Consider the following 20,107-nt stretch of genomic DNA (forward strand, 5'->3'; position numbering starts at 1 on the left):
TCAAAGCGGGAGGAGGAGGAGGAGGAGGGGCAGCAGCAAAAGCTTACCTCCCGCCCCCCGCAAGTCCCGTCCAAGCGCTCGCTCTCCCCACCCGTCCGGTCCCACCTCACATGTCCAAGGCCCCCACCCCACTGGTCCGGTCCCGTCCCGTCCGAGGCCTCACCACCTCTCCTCACCCGTCCGAGGCCCCTACCGGTCCGGTCCTATCTGAGCGCCCCCCACATCCGGCCGGCGAGCGCTGCACGTGTGTGTGCCGGGACGCTGGCATTTCAGAGCTGGAGCTGGAGGAGCAGCACTTGGCGGCAGCTGTCCTGTAGTTCCCTCATTAACAGTACAGGAGTCTAGCATAGGAGGAATGGATGTGCTGCAGCAAGCAGGATGTCACACACAGCAATGTCTCCTATAGCTTATCCTGCCTGCTGAAGCCCATTTACTCCTCCTCCTATGCTACACTCCTGTACTGTTAATGAGGGAACTACAGTCATACACCCCTGCCCCCCCCTGTACAGTCATAGACCCCTGCCCCCCCTGTACAGTCATAGACCCCTGCCCCCCCTGTACAGTCATAGACCCCTATCCCCCCCTGTACAGTCATACACCCCTGCCCCCCTGTACAGTCATACACCCCTGTCTGCCCCCCCTGTACAGTCATACACCCCTGTCCACCCCCTCCCTTTATAGTCATACACCCCCCCTGTATAGTCATACACCCCTGTCTGCGCCCCCCTGTATAGTCATACACCCCTGTCTGCGCCCCCCTGTATAGTCATACACCCCTGTCACCCCCCCGTATAGTCATACACCCCTGTTGGCCCCCCTGTATATAGTCATACACCCCTGTCGGCCCTCCCTGTATATAGTCATACACCCCTGTCGGCCCCCCCTGTATAGTCATACACCCCTGTCGGCCCCCCCTGTACAGTCATACACCCCTGTCGGCCCCCCCTGTACAGTCATACACCCCTGTCGGCCCCCCCTGTACAGTCATACACCCCTGTCGGCCCCCCCTGTACAGTCATACACCCCTGTCGGCCCCCCCTGTACAGTCATACACCCCTGTCGGCCCCCCCTGTACAGTCATACACCCCTGTCACCCCCCCGTATAGTCATACACCCCTGTTGGCCCCCCTGTATATAGTCATACACCCCTGTCGGCCCTCCCTGTATATAGTCATACACTCCTGTCGGCCCCCCCTGTACAGTCATACACCCCTGTCGGCCCCCCCTGTACAGTCATACACCCCTGTCGGCCCCCCCTGTACAGTCATACACCCCTGTCGGCCCCCCCTGTACAGTCATACACCCCTGTCGGCCCCCCCTGTACAGTCATACACCCCTGTCAGTCCCCCCTGTACAGTCATACACCCCTGTCGGCCCCCCCTGTACAGTCATACACCCCTGTCGGCCCCCCCTGTACAGTCATACACCCCTGTCGGCCCCCCCTGTACAGTCATACACCCCTGTCACCCCCCCGTATAGTCATACACCCCTGTTGGCCCCCCTGTATATAGTCATACACCCCTGTCGGCCCTCCCTGTATATAGTCATACACCCCTGTCGGCCCCCCCTGTACAGTCATACACCCCTGTCGGCCCCCCCTGTACAGTCATACACCCCTGTCGGCCCCCCCTGTACAGTCATACACCCCTGTCGGCCCCCCCTGTACAGTCATACACCCCTGTCGGCCCCCCCTGTACAGTCATACACCCCTGTCGGCCCCCCCCCCTCTATAGTCATACATCCCCAAATAATGACAAATGGTAATGATAATAATAATGATAATAGACTAACCACGGGTTGCTGCTGAGTGAGTTCTTTTTTACTTTTTTGATATCGCCAGTTTGGCATGGCAAGTGGGTGTGGTTTGTAAAAAGGGGCGTGTCATAATTATCGTTCAGTTATCGTCACTGCGGCTACATGTGCGATAAACCGCGATATTGATTTTGGCCCATATCGCCCAGCCCTACCCACATACTAATAAGAATCAAGCTGAAAAAAGGTGACCCTTGGTGATAACACTGCCTAGCCTCTAAAAGTTTTAATAAAATAATAAAAGCCAGAAATACTATAGCAAGGCATTTCAGGGTCCAACTGATGCATACATCAATACATACTGTACAAATACACTATATATACACAGTGAACATTTGTGCCAGCCCTGTCCCCTAGTATAACAGAGAACACAGTAAAAAAAAAAAAAAAAAAAAAAAAGTTAACATACAAAAACATTGTGCATTATATGGATGATGCATGATTAGACACTGTTTGTTTAAAGCAAAAGGGGACTGTACATAGGATGTAAATTAAAGAAAGATATTTGTATGTATAAAGTCGCTATGTGCAGAAACAGAAACAACTATTGAGCCAGGGCAGCATAGAGAAACATATAGCATCAGTGCTAACCAGTAGTACCATTTGGAATATTTCCTACACAAATTCCATTGTGTCTCAGGACAGCAGTGCAGTCAACCACTGTAGAATTTCTTTTCAAACTCAAAAAAGTCTAAGGTTAAAACAAAGAAAGTTTATACATCCTTGAGGTTTTTAAACTATTTTTTTACGTGCTTTAGAGGTTTAACCTCATCCATTATGTGAATCAAGAACTTCATGGGGACATACCCCAACAGGGCCATGTTCTCTAATCTCACTTAAGGCCCTTTTATATGGGCTGATTATAGAGAACGAGTGTTCCTAAAAACACTGATTCAGCCAACAAACCGTGTAAAAGTGACAGTAATCAGCTTATGAGTGAAAAAAACGCCTGTATATTGGCTGATAGCATCTTCTGTGCAGCCCTAAAAATCATTGTTTATCAGCCACACGTCTCCCTGCGTAAACAGGGGATATGAGGCTAATACTAATATTGTTTAATGGTCACACAAACCATAAAAGGATTGTTCTGTGCCCTTATCGTTCGATTAATTGTGCTGAGTAAAGCTACTGCAAGTGATTGGCGATCTCGCTGATCGGCAATTGTTTTTGGCCATGGCTGGCCAAAGATCAGGTAATGTAAAAAAAAAAAAAAAAAAAAAAAAACCCTAAGTGCAGGGCCACAAATAGTAAACTAAGAATTGTCAACAACAAGCTAAGGGTCAAAACTGGCACAGCACTACCAAAGAAAGAATCGGAAGCAAGCAGAGAGAATACCAATAAATGAAGCCAAGGTCAAACACAGACGGTAAGGCTGCATTCAAACGTCCCATAAATTACAGGCCGTACAGACAGGGAAGCCCTGTCATGGAGTGTTTCCCTGCCCGACATGATGTATCAATATCATGCCGATATTGATACATCATGCCGAGTGGGGAAACATTTCATGACAGCACTTCACCGTCTGTACAGTCCATAATTTACGGGACATGTTAACGCAGCCTGTGGCTATGTTCCCACACAGTATTTGTCAGAATTTTGCAAACAAAACCAGGAGTGGATTAAAAACACAGAAAGGCAATGTTCACACATTGTTGAAATTTCGTGGATGGCTGTCATTTAATGACAAATAATGTCCATTATTTCCAAACACCGTCTGTTTTGAAATAATGGCAATTATTTGCCATTGTATGACGACCATCCAGTAAATTTCAATGGTGTGTGAACATAGCTTGCCTGTTTTTAAACCACACCTGGTTTTGGTTGCAAAATACTGACCAAAATTCTGTGTGGGAACATAGCCTAAAATCAGGATCAAGGACTTAGCCAGGACACAAGGCCCAAGGTCAGGAACACAGTCAGTAGCTGAGATAAATGCTGGTGATGTAAGGCAGGGAACAAACGATTAGGGGGTGACTGCTGCAGTCAGTCATCCATTTAAATCTCCCTCCAGCTGTCAGCTGTGAGTGCCATTCTGCTCGCAATTGGTCGGGCGCTCCAGTATCTCTGATAGGCTGACCAAACACAATGGAGAGTGACTGACTGCTCGTACTGTACATGATGTCATATGGCTGTGCAGCTACAACAATGAGCTTATTTTTACGTTACACTGGGACTTGTACTCTCTCAGGTATTCCAGAGTGTTATGCTGGGACTCATAGTTCCTCATAGTGTTATTGGGTTATGCTGGGATTTGTAGTACCTCAGTGTTCAGTGAGTAACATACACTGGAACACAAAAGTAGTGTATTAAATCTTTTGTAGGTTTACTTTGTTTCAAAAAACACACAGCTTTTCTGGCTCCTGAAGGTGTGAGGTGGACAGGCTATGGGGACATCACCTGTCCCTGCTCACTTCACTTATTCTGCATTGCTATCAGTTGTCAGCACAGTGTACAAGGCGTGTTAAGCTACCTCGCTGCCACTGTGGGTAACCATTAGGCTGTAAATATATTTCTCTATGAGGTCCAAATAAGGGTCGTTTTGGTCCTCAGATACAAGTATGAATCAATATATTGGGAAAAAAGTGACTGGAATAGCAAAGTGAGGTGTCCTACCACAGGTGTTATATTTATATACACCCCTCACAAAAGTCTGTACTTATTGCACTATGATGAACAGTACAAAGTTTCGCCACTAGATGTCGCTGTATTACGTATATGTATTTGGAAGCCGCACAGCTGAAGGATGTAAAGGGTTACTATTTCCTTGTTTCTCACCAGAATCTGTAGGCCAGTAGGATTCTTGTTTTCTTCTCTCCTATCAGCTCTCCTATTGTTTCTTCTGTTGCACTCTTCACTCACTCACAGCGCACCTTACATGCTGGAAGTAAGTCACATGGGTGGAAGAGGGGCAAAGGTCTTTCGTGCTGGACATTGTGGAGGAAGAACACAAGCCAGATAGATCTCCACAGTAGTCCTATCTGGGCCCTGGCCCTTTGACAGTTCCCCGTACATCAGTGCAGTCTTAGCTAGCATTCAAAGGACGCAAAACAGTACACCTCTCACAACTTTCCTACAAGTAAAGCTATAAAGCACTATGCAGTGTTAAAACCTCTTAGGAGAGGACAAGCCAGAGACAACCTCAACCCACGCTGTGGACAAGTTACAGTTCAGGACAGTATCCACTAAAGCCAAAGAGCTAAGAACTGATCTAGATATAACAAAGTTGTTGTGAGCCTAGGAACTCTATCTCGCAGTGCGGGTGTCAGCAGGGAACCCTCAGCATTCTACACATCCCAGGTAACAAGGTCTGGGGCCTGTGTCACCCATTAGGAAGGTTCAGCCGAGTCTAGTGGGCATAAGGTGGTGTGAAGACTAACTTAAAGTCAATACACGGGCACAGGTGGTCTTTTTCTTCTTCTAAGTATTCTACCTCATCCTTCCACATCCTAGCAGAGCACAGTACTAAATGGTCTGAGACTCTCACGGCATCCTCCTCTCTGTTACTCTTTTTACACGTATCACTCAGCACTACTCAGTCAACACGAATGTATCCAAAACTGAAGTTTCACTACAGATCTGGTCGCTGTAGTGTTAAGTACAGTACTTATTTGGAACTATTGTCAAGTGTGTTTTCAAGTGCTTTAGCCAGAGAAACTTCATAGTGTTGATTCTGTATTACCTGCTGCACATTTGCAAATAGTAAACCGGCTTAACTACACCCAAGAGACTCTGATTTCTCGCAGTCCACCTACACAGGACACACTGCAACCTTGGGGCACTTCCCCTTTCTGTGGGTGGCGGTTCCGATAGTCTGGGAGGGTCACTACACCGCTCTGGCCATCCATCATCACCTTATCCCAAGGGACCCAGTAGCAACCCGGCAGTATACTGACCACAGGGGAAGAGGGTACAACTGGCCTAGTGCCATCACACCTGTGTGCCCTCCAGGCACTGGTGTCAAAAGTTAACACCTCAAGGTCCGGCTGTATCTCGGCCATCCACCACCAGAGTGGAGTCACACCTGACCATCTAGCAAGTGACTGGCCAATCCTACGATATAACACCACCCCCGGGGTACACCACAAAAGTGTAATAGTTTGCATTCGGGGAAAGAGGGTTATCACATTGTACTTTAGCATTATAGGTTATGGGTGACAGATTTCCTAAATAAATGCCAACAGTGGTGTCTGTCATCCATAGGCTAAACTGGCATCCATTTAATGCATATGTCATAAAAGAGCTCACATGGTATTGGTTAAACAGATCTATAGGTTACTAATGCTACTGTTTGCCATCTATCATTGCCTCCATTTAATGTACACGCTAGGAGCTTTGTAGACAGAGGCCGCTGCACTGGTTTAGTAGAGTTGTGTGAGCAGAATTTTAAATACAGTACATGTATATTCTAAACAAATAAATTAAAAGATAAAATCTGCAATAATCGTAACCCCAGGTTTGTACCGTTTATAATCCCTGGGACTATTCTTTGTTGTCACGTGGCTTATATTAAGCTGGCAGGTGGTTGCAAAGTGTTTTAGTTTAAAAAAAAATGTCTTTCAGATGTGGCTAGGACAATACTGATCTACCACACCATTATTTAACCAGATTTTCTTTGCACCTCACCTTTCACAAACTGACAGTTCATTAATATACTTGAGAATGGAAATAGTGCAGCGTGGGTGTTTTTATAAACAGGGAGAATAAAAGTAGTGCTGGCTCTCTGAAGCAACAGCAAACTATGCAAATCGCATTCTTATTGACAAGCAAGCAAGAACACAGCATTAAAGGTCCTGTCAGATACCCCAGTACCTCCTAGATGCACAGGGGTTCTGTCAAACACACTAAAAGGTATGATCTACTTATGGCTAATGTACTTCATAACAATATTTATTAACTATTGCAGGCAGGGCTCAGTCATGTTGTGTGCAACATCTGAGTTGACAATAACATGGCCCCCACAGAGGATTTCAGGATCAGGCATACAGAGAAACAAAAAAAGAGCTTCAACCCCCCCCCCAAAAAAAAACAAAAACATTACTTACATATGGTTACTGACATAGTATTGTATGGTAGCGCATGGAGTTACAAACAACTCTGTAGAATATCTGTTATTGCACCGTTTTGCTGTCATGGTTTTAATTACTTGGATTGTCTTGATGCATCATTACTATTCATGTATTTTTATAATAAAAAATATTTCTGGAATAAAATTTCTCCCAAAGGAAGTCCATCACAAAGGTTCTGAGATGGTTCAGGCTGCGGTCAAACATGGCAGTTTTTTGAAAAACTGACAGACTTGAATCATGAAGGAATCAAAAGTCCTTCCTTTATAGTTCCTATTCTTTAAAAATGCAACTTTGGCTTAAAATCTGCAGTGGCTGTTTTACAAAAACATGCTGCCTTATGATGCAGCAGGTGCTGCAATCTCACATAGCAGCCAATTGTTGCTCCTCTGCCCCTTTCCATAGACGTGAAAGCTATATATCTCTATTTATTATACGATTATACTATTTGGCAGAAAACTCAAGATGATGCGTATATTGTAACCTGTTCCTATCTGTAGTCATACGTTTCATCATACACAAAAGGTCGACATGACCCACTTGTTTATCAACAAGTGCTTGGCATGTATGTTTGTAAGCAATCGGCAACAAGCAAGAATAAAAAGAACCACAAAAAACACTTCTGTCTGTTTTTCACAAACAAGCCCTTGGAATAACATTAGATGCCAGATAGTGAGGCGGAAACTCCACAGAGTGGCTCACATATATACATAAGGGATATGTAACACATGTTCTGACAGATTTGTTTAACAGTTTTGACACATGGCCAATACTCACAGAAAACACATAAAAATATGGAATTGAGGATGGTAAAGTAGGTGGGAAATGATGTAATTGTAAGCTATAAGGTAAAGGTATGTCAACATAATAATTGGAGTAAAATACTTTATAGCAGAACATGACTACAGCCATTCTGCTCTCTGCGGAGCAATCCTGTTACAATCCCGAACATGTCATCTACATTCGTTTTACTAAAAGGTGAATTGTGTAATAAAATCATTTGCATTTCTACAGGATTTCTAATTAAAAGACAATCTTTCTAAATCATTCATCAAAGCAATGTTACTTATCATCAGATCAAATGTGTAACAAAAGTACTGTAGATCAGCGCTGGTTTATCTATCCCTTTCCTTCCTGGGTATTGCTGGGAAATGAATAGAAATCAGAGCATGCTCATCTTGCCCAATCAATACCTGGGTTCCATATGAACAAAACATGCCACAGAAACAAAACACTCAACACAAGATCGGGGCCATTTTCACAGAGTATGAGTGCACAGTATCAGAACCCCCGACAATGGAACACAAATGAACAGTGACAATTCTCAGCTGGCTGCATTGCAACCAGCAGCTCTGTAACAATCTTATTAAAATATCATTATCAAGTCGCTGCAGCGAGCTACCGTCAATGGCCCAGGGGAAGACATGTCCACATGTAACATTACAATGTGGTGTTTGTATTAACGGTGGAATAAAGACTAACGTGCACAGTCAACATAAAGGTAACAGAATGTACATAATACATGCAGTCTCTAGGCTTAACCCCATCACTGCCAGAGAGCAAGCACGGCTGTGTGCACTAATGGACGTGCAGTGCTTTTTAAATGACCTGAGCACAACACTCGGGTGATAGAGCTGTAGACGGAGGTATGACTTATTTATAATGTAGGCGATGCCATAGAGGCTTGTTCTGTAAAATAATGAATGCAGCTATACTGGTTTGTAATGCTGGAATAAGGTCTCTCTTATTGTACTCCTGCAGAATAATGATTTGCTTTGGTTTCTTTCCATATCTGTTTAAATGGGAGAACTTGAAATCCATGGAAACTAATGCTATCCGTCTTTTTGACAGAAATCACTTAAGCAAATATATGGCTTTAAAATGAGATCATGAGGTCACAGGTTCACCATTTCCTAATGGCAGCTTCATGCAGCTAAGACGAGGCACAGCCGCTTTGCTGCTGCACTTCCTAAACATCCCCATGCAACATCAGAGGCGAGATTTCTATACATACCCCAGAAGGAAAGCGTGCATCCAAATTCCAGGCAATTTGTACAAAAACTTATCTCCTGTGAACTTCCGCTTTTCCTATAGATCTTTATGAAGGATTGATGAAGACTTTCCCAAGACAATATGCCACCTGAATATATGCCACTGATCCCATTCTGGCACCAGAGTAGATGGGGATAAAAGAGCAGCATAAAATATGGAGAGAACTGCAGGTAGCATAAAAGGCCCTGATGTGAATGGCTTATACAAGACCCAAGCTCTGAATACTCTGCTCTCTGCTGCTTGACTATAAATTGTTAGGACAGGCATATTTGTAAGTCAAAAGCATGAGCCAGCGTATTCGGAAAGCCTGGGAGAGTGTCACTAGCTGAAACCGCACAAGGAAAAAAGCACCTTACCTTTAACCAATCTCCGCAGGATTTGACAGCGACATTTGAAAGAGACAGCTATCATTCTTCTATGCTGCTTTCCACCGGCAATGCTCATACACAGACCTCCTAAGAAAGATGTAACAGCAGCACAAGCATACGAATTCCTAGCGCGTATTACAGGAGAAGGTAGTCCCAGAGGGGAGTGACACGGTTTGATTCCTCCTGGCTGATGCAGAGATCAGCTCTGTGTCATCTAATGACACTGTATCAGTCACACAGCTCCACACTGCTACTTGAGCAAGGAACCTGCAGCACTGGATCAATCGCCTGACGGGCACAACTCCTCCGTTATTGCAGGCATCACTCGAAGGATGGGATGATTAGGAGAGCTGGATGGAACCAGCTCCTTCTCCCTTGCTTACTCCCGTTTGCTACTCTCATTCATGCTCACTGCTGTCTGACATACAACTGGAGACCACAGAGGGCTGAGCGTTCAGACATCAGCTGTAAAACTGCATTTTTCTCTTCCTTCCTATCAATGGGATGTTCCCTTACTGGAAGGTTTAACTCTTGCAGTGAAAAAGGCAGTACTTTCTTTCCTCTATCATGACGATGGTAAACCACACACTTTTAGGATGATAACACCAATATTGTTTAATGTTTTTTTTTTTATAGTGTTATTGCAGGTTTTATTCATCTAAGAAACCACAGGGATAGGTTGTTGGTATCTTATCTATATACAGGTATACATTCACTATGTATACCTATGGCAAGAGATTATTGGAAAATAAAATGGATTGAATCAGTGAATATGAGGTCACTGTAAGATGAAGAAAAAAACTAAAATAAAAAATCAGATAAAAAAAAAATACTGGTATATGGTAAAATTATACAATCGTCATCAGTTTTGTAAATCGTAGCCTGTTGTATGCAAAAGTTTGTATTTTGCACCTCGTGTCACTTTTCCAAAGGACGAGTAACTGGAAGAACTATGGTCTCCATTGGTCCAACAGACTTACAAGGAAAGTTAGCACACATTTCTGTCTGCTTATAATAAGTAGGCATGTGCTGCTGCTATTGAATTCAGAATATTTTACAGATATGGATTAGGACTGGATTAATGACGAGTAAACCTGCAGGGGTTCGGGTTTATATGAACCTGAATGATTGGCTTTTAAATTTTGCTGTCTCCCCGATCCATTGAAACTGTGAATAAGGCCTGTGGACCGTCTTAACATGGCAAACATCACATGGATACAGCCTATGGCTGCATCAACATCTATGTTTCTATGAGTGCAATTTTTTTTCTTAGTTTCCAATCCAAAGATAAGTCCAGCCGCTAGTAAAAACTGTCAAACGCCAGGGGGCCAGGTGGAACATAACAAACCATCCACCTCTCCCAGTGCCTATCCAGCGCTGGATCGTCACTCCGGGATCTCCTGTGCTGCCAACGTCACAACCTGGTTGATGGACAGCCTGCTTAGCCACACTGTGGTGGGACAACGCACTAGTCACTGATATGCTGAGAGGGCGGTCCATCAGCGGGGACAGGCATTTTACCCACAAGTCGTGATGTCATCACAACATGGGAGAAAATGCCTTCTGGCGGGGATCCTGGGGTCGGTCAGACGGCACATTGGGGACACATGGGGAGGTAAAGTACTGCATTATTGCAATGTTCTCCCCTGTCCCTGCCGTCTGTCAAATATTGAAAATGCCCAGACTTTTGCTTTAAATGGATAGATGATTAATTGTGCCCTGTAAATCAGCCAGATCAGTGTTCACTTGCAGTGCCTTTACAAGCTATACTCAACCAAATAGCTTCTCACATATGTGACAACTGCTAGAGAAAAAGCACTATATATGGCCATCTCCAGGAGCTCCCATAGAGAATGAATAGAGAAGATGTGTGCACGTGTGGTCACCACTCCATTCTGAAGGGGACCTAATTCCTGTTCTCGAAGTTGTGGAGGGTTGCAGCAGTTGGATCCCCTGTGATAAGTTAGTTATTTTTTTTTTATCCCAAGGAAGATAGATAACTTCTAATGGTGGAACAACCTTTTTAAGGGCTTGAATAATAGGACAGTATTGAGTGCACCCTGGTGGGTACTTTCCAAGAAAGGGATAGGGGAATATGAACAAGTGGGAAGAGCATAGGCTGTGTATGAACCAGGGCCGTTTCTGCCATGAGGCTAAATGAGTTTATTGCTCAGGTGGCAGATTGGTAGAGTCTTTTAAGGGCAGGATGTTTTAAAGGAGTGGCCATAAATTCTACTGTCTGCTACAGACCACTGACTTCATTGACCTCATGACCTGCAAATGATGGCTGGACACAGAGGTAGAATGCAAGGAAGTCATGACTGGAAACACTTTGCAGGTATTGTTATATGCTTCAGACATCACTACGCTACAAGTGATCACTAGTGCTTTAAATTGAGCACAAGGTGTAATGGTAGTATGACCATGAATAAGATAAACATGAGTAGTCACAATGCATTCTTTCTTGTATACTGTATGTCAGGTGCTTTTATGCTTGGAGAAACAAGGGACGGGGGGTAGGGGCAACTTAGTTTCGCCACAGGCAGCAGAAAACCTAGAATCTGCCTGGTATGAACTGGTATTGAGAGATCAGTGAATGGATGCATGCATGGGGAATGCAACTTTGTTATGCCTTTGTATGTTTGTTTGACATTAAAATATATGACAGGGCCTTATATTATATTTGTCTCCAGAAAAAAAGGGCTAGAGATTATTTTTGGGACAGATCTGATTTTTGGGGTAGATCTTTAGGAGAAACACAGTATGCCTGCACACTTTAACTCCACTATAGTAGTTAGCTACCATGCTGTGTGTCCCACTGTTGTTAGGCTCCTAAACTGTAAGTTCCCCTGTAGTTGGGCCCCCATACTGTATACACCCTCTTTAATTATTCCCCTATACTATATACATCCCCATGAAGACAAGAAATTGGTGACGGTTCCAGCACTTCGTGGAAAAAAAAAATATATAAATGCTTTATTTCATCTTCGGATAAAAACTTGACTGCTGCATCTTACCAACGCGTTTCGTGCGCATGTGTGCTTAATCATGGTCAGACCATGATTATTAAGGCTGATACATACAATGGCTGCTATGGGTTCCAATTAACTTGTCAACACTTTCTAGTTATCCAAATAAAACATTCAGTAAAGTACTGGACTCTATATCTCTGCAGTAATGTGTCTGGGCCAGGCCTGGTTACAGAAGCATGTTCCGCAGCAGATGCAATACTGATGGGCTTTACAAGGCAAGATAATGCTGTCATCCTGATATATGAATGTGTTTCTTATTTTACTACTGTGCCTTTTAAACCCTTTCCTCCCGTATGCTCCAGTTTATCTCTGCAGTACTTTTTTTTTCTTACAGTCATGAAAGCAGAGTGGAGGAGGGAGAAATAGAAGTTCATCATTGCAGTCTCTTGGAAACCGCTTGCTACACCTGGAGCCGATGTGTGAGCTTTCCTCAGATTTTTTCAACATGAATCCCATATCATTTTCACAGAAAAAGAATTGGTGCTCAAAGACAGCCATGACTAATATACAAACACAGTGCTATTTCAGCATGCAAAGATGAAATACATATTAACATATACATTGATCAGCCATAACATTAAAACCAGTTACAGGTGAATTGAATGCCATTGATAACCTCAAAAATCTGCCTGGAGCATTCCTAATGAAAAAGAGGGTGGGGAGGAGGGATGGAGAGGTTGTGCCAGCCTAATGCATAGTCACTCTAGGCCATGCCAGTTTGGCACAGGGCTGCAAGTTTAAAAGTAGTTTTTTTAAAAGACAACATGTAATGTATATATCAAGTGTCCAATGTAGTCAGTTTTTATCACTGCAAACACAGATCATACGACAAACGAGGAATAATATTCTCAACAAAGATAGATCTCTTATTGAAAGAGCCATTTACAGTGTGTTCACATCTTTACACTTTTAGTTGCAATTTTTGAATATAAAGCCAGTAACAGATCATAACATGCGGACACGTATAACGAAAACACTGAGACTTCACTTTTTTTCACTTCATTCCATTCATTTTACAATTTCTGTAATCCAGGACAGATGTCATTTTAGCTACAAAAGATGGCTGCCTATAGATAATGACTGCAGCAAATGGACATAATTTGCAGCCAATATTATCAATAGACTATTTTCACATTGTGAACATAATTTAATCTGACAGATTTTCGAAGCCAAATTCAGAAATGGATCTGGGAAAATCTCAGTCTTTCGTTTATGATGTGTTCGCTGTTTATAGTCTGTTTCTGGCTTTGTGCAAACCCTCCCCTCGAAGCTAAGTTCACATTCACACTCAAAGAAGATGGCTATTGTAGCAAGTGCATTGCACTGAAGATTGCATTGATTTCAATACACAACTTATTTCCACGGCTGTCCCAAAAAACGGACATTGTTTAATACACTGTGTAAACAGCCGTTGTTTGCATTGACTTTAATGCAACACATTTGTTAGTTAATGACAAGAGCGGCTGTTTTAATTGCAAACAATGGACGTTCTTGTAATAAAAAAAAATGTTTCCACATATGTATTTGGAATGTAATCCAAATGCACTGGAAACCAGGCCTCACCCCCCCTTTCAATATAACCCAATAGCTGTGCAAGTTGCCAGGATTTTAGACATAATTGTACAGATATTAGAGAGAGAACTGGATGTGTGATTTCCACAGTCAATTCTTTGATCACCCCATCAAAAAAAAAAAAAAAAGACATGTCATAATAAGAAACAATCAAAATGCTGCATTATGGCATTGCCATAATTATACGGACCATGGTAAAAACAGAAGCCAAAAGACATTGGAGAAATCGTGTTTTTTTTTTCCATCAGACTTCAGAAAACTATTCACCACATCGTATAATACATAAGATGAGCATTACCAGACCCGAACGCTTTACAACCAAGGTTTAGCCAAGGACCTGATGGCTTCCCTCTTAGATGCAGAAAGTAAATACAGTAAAACACTGTAGCTCTAGAGAACTTTGTTAGGGTGCGTTCACATGTACAGGATCCGCAGCAGATTTGATGTCGCAGATATCTAACTAAATGACTGAATACAGCATCAAATCTGCTGCGGATCCTGTACGTGTGAACACACCCTTAAAAGGGTTTCTCCAAGTAAAAATAAATCTTCTGATAAATCTGCTCAGGTTGGCGGTGAACATAAAAGGTATCCTCATGCTGCGTTTACAAGGAGCGATAATTCCCCCGATCGCACGATTAATGATATTGAAAGAACAATGTTCTTTTTTAGAACGATCAGCGTTTAGACGGAACAATATATCGTACGGAAAAATCGTTTTGCGATCGCTTAAGCCTATCTCGCACATAAGTAAAATCGATGAACGACTGTTTACACGGAACGATCTGCAAATATTTTGCGAGCGATGATGTAAGAACATGTTGTAAGATCAAAATGAACGATTTCTCGCTCATCATTTGATTGTTCGCTGCATTTACACGTACGATTATCGTTCGAATTTGATCGTTATTGTGCAAATTCGCACGATAATCGTTCCATGTAAACGCAGCATTACTTTCTTCACTCCCCTGCCACTGTTATCTTGGATCCCTGGCCTTGATGTAAAGCATTTAGAGTTAGTATGAGGCATTGGGCAATGCCTCGTGCTAACCATGATCTCAGACAGGCTGTGCATTTGGACTTCAACCAAGTAGCATGTTATCCAGGATCTGAATAGGAGATGAGAATTATTGGATTATGGGAATTATTGGAGACGAAAATGCCCCTTTTGGAAACATTAGGGAATAATTATCTTTCGGCAACTGGTAGGGAACAATCATCTTTTGGCAACTGGTGGTTTCAGCAAAAAAAAAAAAAAAAAAGAAATAAAAAGTCCCAATCATAGTGAAATATCGAAACAGAAAACTTCTCAGAGTCCCAATCTCGACCTCTGTATTTAAGCCCTAAGCACTAACCAATAGAAGAGTAATCTGTAGCGGAGAGGCTTATGTTATGTTGGGATAAACTAGTTTCATACATCACGTCTTGAAAGCCTCCTGGTTATAGATGGAAACATGATAAATGTCCTACTCAACAGCTAGCAGTGCTTAAAGAAATGTATAGTGTTAAAATGTAGAGCTGGGTATATTGGTCCTAGAAAGCTTTACTCTGCCTACACTAAAGAATTCTGCATGTTATGTAAAGTAATGGCTGAAATATAAAGACAGCTTCAAGAGCTTCTGTGTGCAAAACGTTCACACAAAAAACTCATTTTGTTTGAAAAATGTGATGAAAAATCATTCCAGTAATTACTATGATGAACATAATCAATATCTGTGGATAGAACCTACTTGTGACCCGATCGGGTGATCATGCTACAAAACTATTAAAAACACCTATTTATTTCCAAAAGCTTCAGCACATTTAGTTTCACACATCACATTTATGAAAAACCTTTGGTATAACTATAAGTATAACTGTTCTGTTTAATATGCAATAATATCGATTGTGTTCTGTTCAAAGAAGGAGCTTAAGAGAGCGCTTTAGGTGTTATGGCTCTACTGTGATTACAAAGACTCTTGATCTGTGTGGGCAATGGTATGTTTAAACAAGAAAAATACTTAAAATAATGAAAAAGCTTCATGATACACCAATCAAGTTTAATATCAATACACCTTTCAATATTAAAATCATCTTACTAATGTTGTACCCATCGAGAAATGGACAAAATTTTTGTATAAGGAATGGACATATTTTTTCTGGCACATCCCTCATATGCTCCACTGGACTGAGATTTTAGAGATTTTTAAGGTTCACACGATCACCTAAAACAGGGATGGGGAACCTTCGGCCCTCCAGCTGGGGGGGTGCGAAAGTTCCCCATTTCTGACCTAAAAGGCGTTATTTGGTGTTAGCAAACTTTCGATATATAGCTGCAGTTATATAGAAAATACAATTAATAATAATAATAACCTATTCTTTCCTCTCTATGCTTCCTCAGTGTCTCCGTCTCACTGTCCCCCATTCACTAAAGCCACCACCACGGATTTGTCTAGGGAGTGACAGACCACTCACTGGACATTGCGGTGTCCCATCCCAGTCAGTGAGTGGGTGAGTGACTGAGTCGGTTGCTGTGGTCGGCAGGGGACCCAGAGACACAGTAGGAGAACATCAGCTAATGCGGAAAGGTAAGCATAGGTTTTTTATTATTTTCTATATAAAACTGCAGCTACATACCAAATGTTTTCTAACACCAGATAACCCATTTAAACTCATTTGCATATTCTGCAAGCCTTTCTTGAATAATTTTTGCTTTGTGGTAGGACGCACTATCCTGCTGATAGAAGCAACTGTAACTATAAAGGGGTTAATTGGGGCCCTATTACATGGGGTGCTCATAGGGCAAACAGGTTGATATTTTCCTATCCAATAGGCCCTTAGTCATCAACAATGTGGTATATGTCAAAGTAACATCCATATGACTGCCAGGACCCAAGAGAATCTTGCCATAAATACTGCCTCTTACCCAAAGAGCATCCTGGTGATATACACACAGTTGGCCACCACACAATGTAACAGTTATTAAACAAGGCTACCTGTGCTGTATGTTCTGACAGCTTTTTATTGTTACCAACATTTACTTTTTTTTTGTTTTTAGCATGAATGTGCTACAGTAGCTTTTTTGTGAAATAAGATTACATTGGTTAGCCTTCCTCCCAACATACACCCATGAACATTAGGCATCCATGACCCTGTCATTGGTTTACTTATTGTCCTTACTTGGAACACTTTTGCTAGGTACTAACTACTTCATACCTGGAACATTCCAGGGTTTTTTTGGTGGTCTTCTGATTCTACCAACTCTATTTGGCCTCCATCAAACTTATTCAGATACTGTACTTACACTTGTCCATTCTCTTGCTTCCAGCACACCAACTTCAAGAACCGACTTTCTTGCTGCCTAACATATCCTGTCCCCTTGAACTGCACCATTATTAAAACCCTACTACAACAATTTCTTGTGAAAAAAAAAATGCTAAATTGTGCAAGCCCCCAGTTTGTTCAAAAATTTGCAACTCTTTGCTCTTTTACACCTGGTTCCCCTCCACTGTCCTAGAGGGCGTTGCACTATAATCATATAAAGGGTATATTCAAACACCAGAAACTCTGTAGTCACATCTAAATATGGCTGTTTGTACAGCATCTGCACATTATTTTTGCTATTTACAGATGTATGCAACAGATTCTCAGCTGCAGAAATTTCTACAACTGCACTGTGTGAATATACCCTTAGGGTATATTCACACATGGTGTATTCACAGCAGATTTCACACGCAGGTAAAATCTGCAGTGTAATCAGCGAGTTTTAAAATTCTTTTTATTCTTCTTTCAATCAGACACAGGATTAAAGGGGCAGCATAAAATCTGCATCAGTCAAACTCACTGAATACATGCTATGGATTTTATCTGCAAATTTTCTGTAATGGTCATGCACACCATTCAGGCTATTAGAGGGCTGACTAAGTAAGACATGTACTTAAAGCCATTTTCTTTCGCATCTCACTTGATACTACTTTAGAAATGGGGCAAATTAAAACCCCTATTACACAAAGATTATCGTGCGAAAAATCGCGCAAAGAATTTGAATTCAAACTATAATCTTTCAGTGTGTATGCAGGCAATGATGAAATGACTAACGAAAATTTGTTCGTATGTTGTTGATTGGTTCTTTTGAGCGGACCATAAAATTATCATTATTCATTTGCAAATCCTTTAGTGTATGTACACATCATTCCTTTGTACTTCGTCGTAGACTAGCGTGTACGAGCGATCGTAACTAACAACTATTGGTCTATTATGTTGAACGATTACAGTTACTTACCACAAGCACTCGTTAGCATTGGTTTATTGTTTATCAGTGGAAATGAAAATTTGCTTAGTCTAATAGGACCCAAAGACTACCATGGGTGCTTGGCTGAGTTAAGTAGCCCCTACCACTTTATTGTTGTAAAATGATTAGAGATGAGCGAACCGGGTTTGGGTTCAAGTCGATCCGAACCCGAACATTCGGTATTTGATTAGCTGGGGCTGCTGAACTTGGATAAAGCTCTAAGGTTGTCTGGAAAACATGGATACAGCCAATGACTATATCCATGTTTTCCACATAGCCTTAGGGCTTAATCCAAGTGCAGCAGCCACCGCTAATCAAATGCCGATAGTTCGGGGTTGGATCAACTCAAGCATGCTCCAGGTTCGCTCATCTCTAAAAATGATCTGACACTTGAGCTGGCAATACGCCTTAAACAGCTATTGGTTGAACATCTGTGCAGTTGACCATTCTCTCTCACGTTCACCCCATACACATTAAAGTTAAGCTTGCCTGACTGTTCTTTTGAATTCAAGCACATTTACAACAGCAATCTGCACCGATGTGTGACCTTACAATTGTGTAAAGCCAATATACAGTTCTGACATTGGGCCATTCTTTGGACCCCATAAACAGTCTGACAGATTGCCCAGAGACTTTGAGGAAGAGGAAAGGGCAGCATGGACTCTTCTTACCTTTTGCTGGGGACTTAGAAGATTCTAGGTGGGAAACAAACTAAGTTATACAGTCCCCACCCCTCACATACTGATTAGAAAGGGTAAGTATTACAAAAAGAAACCACATTTGGATTCGTAAAGTCAAGGATATCAAACACATGAAAGACCTCACTGCACAGTTATATGGACGTGACTCCAAGTTTTTTCAGACATGGTTTTATTGGGACCAATTCACTGAGACGGATGAATACAAGACCCTTTAGGCTCAGTGAAGCGCGGCCTTTCCTGTCCCCCACCCCACCCCACCCCACTTCCCCCTTTTTTTTTTTTTTTTCTCTCTCTCCTTTCCCTTTCTCTCCTTTCCCCTCTCTTACCCTTCTTAGTCTCTGTCCGAGTGGTAGCCCACTGCCCACCTTTATGAACTGTACTTGTTAGTTTACAATTACCAGATTGTTTTGTAGTTCTGCCTGTGACTCCACATGAGTGCCTTGTAAATGTACAGTTTCACTCCTTTTGGGGTGTGGTTTGTATTGTTGTTTTTATGAAAATTAAAAAAATTTATAAAATTGAGAATTAAAAAAAAAAAAAAGAGAAAGAAACCAAAACATGCGGACAGTTGACTTTTGTGTGTTTAAGTAGCCAGGACCTGCAGCTGTGACCATATCCAGGTATCCCAATAAAGGTGGTCTGGAACCAGGTGATCATCAGCCGCATTGGACTTCTTAACCAGTCACCTCATCCTCATGTCTTCTTCTGATACTTGCTCTTCATAACAGTATTTGATGATAATCTGTAACTTAGGTAAGACACCTTTCAGTAAGGACAATTGGTCAACCCCGTCATGGGGATATCTGAAGAGCAAAAAAGGTCCTACCTTTTCTTCTCTCCGGTGCTCCACTTCCTCTTTTTGCCCCTCTGTGCTGATACTTCCACAGATCAGGGGGGACAGGAGCATGTTGCAGGCAGTAATCAACAGTTTCCTGATGTTACCAATGTTGCAGCAATATCCGGCAGCTATTGGGCATTTCAGCTGGAGGCAATATGCTCCTATCCCCCTCTCATCTGCGGAAGTATCAGCACGAATGGGCACAGGGAGTAACTGAAATGCCAGCAAGCAGAAAAGGTAAGAACTTTTTACCATGGTGGATATAAGCTTTTATCCACCATGGTATATCCTTTTATTCACCACCTCTGTGGCTGCTTGCATCCACCTACCCCATTTCACTGACAGCTACTCAATAAAGAGGACATGGGCTACACTTACCTGGGCTTTTGTGCCTCATAT

At 42.4% G+C, this 20,107-nt stretch overlaps 1 protein-coding gene across 9 annotated transcripts in view; it reads right to left on the reverse strand.

Moving 5' to 3' along the window:
* Nucleotides 1-20,107, reverse strand: part of GRIP1 (glutamate receptor interacting protein 1) — a 386,720-nt gene that overhangs the window by 162,801 nt on the left and 203,812 nt on the right. The window contains exon 1 of one of the 9 annotated variants that reach the window (XM_069974814.1): nucleotides 9,284-9,459. The exons of the other annotated variants lie outside the window; for them this stretch is intronic. Within the exon in view, the coding sequence (XP_069830915.1) occupies nucleotides 9,284-9,371 (88 nt within the window). The 5' untranslated portion in view covers nucleotides 9,372-9,459. Of the gene's footprint in view, nucleotides 1-9,283; nucleotides 9,460-20,107 lie in introns of those variants that run through there. 9 annotated transcript variants of the gene reach the window in all.

The sequence above is a fragment of the Dendropsophus ebraccatus genome, chromosome 1 (assembly GCF_027789765.1).
Source record: "Dendropsophus ebraccatus isolate aDenEbr1 chromosome 1, aDenEbr1.pat, whole genome shotgun sequence".
In the NCBI taxonomy this organism is placed as follows: Eukaryota; Metazoa; Chordata; class Amphibia; order Anura; family Hylidae; genus Dendropsophus; species Dendropsophus ebraccatus.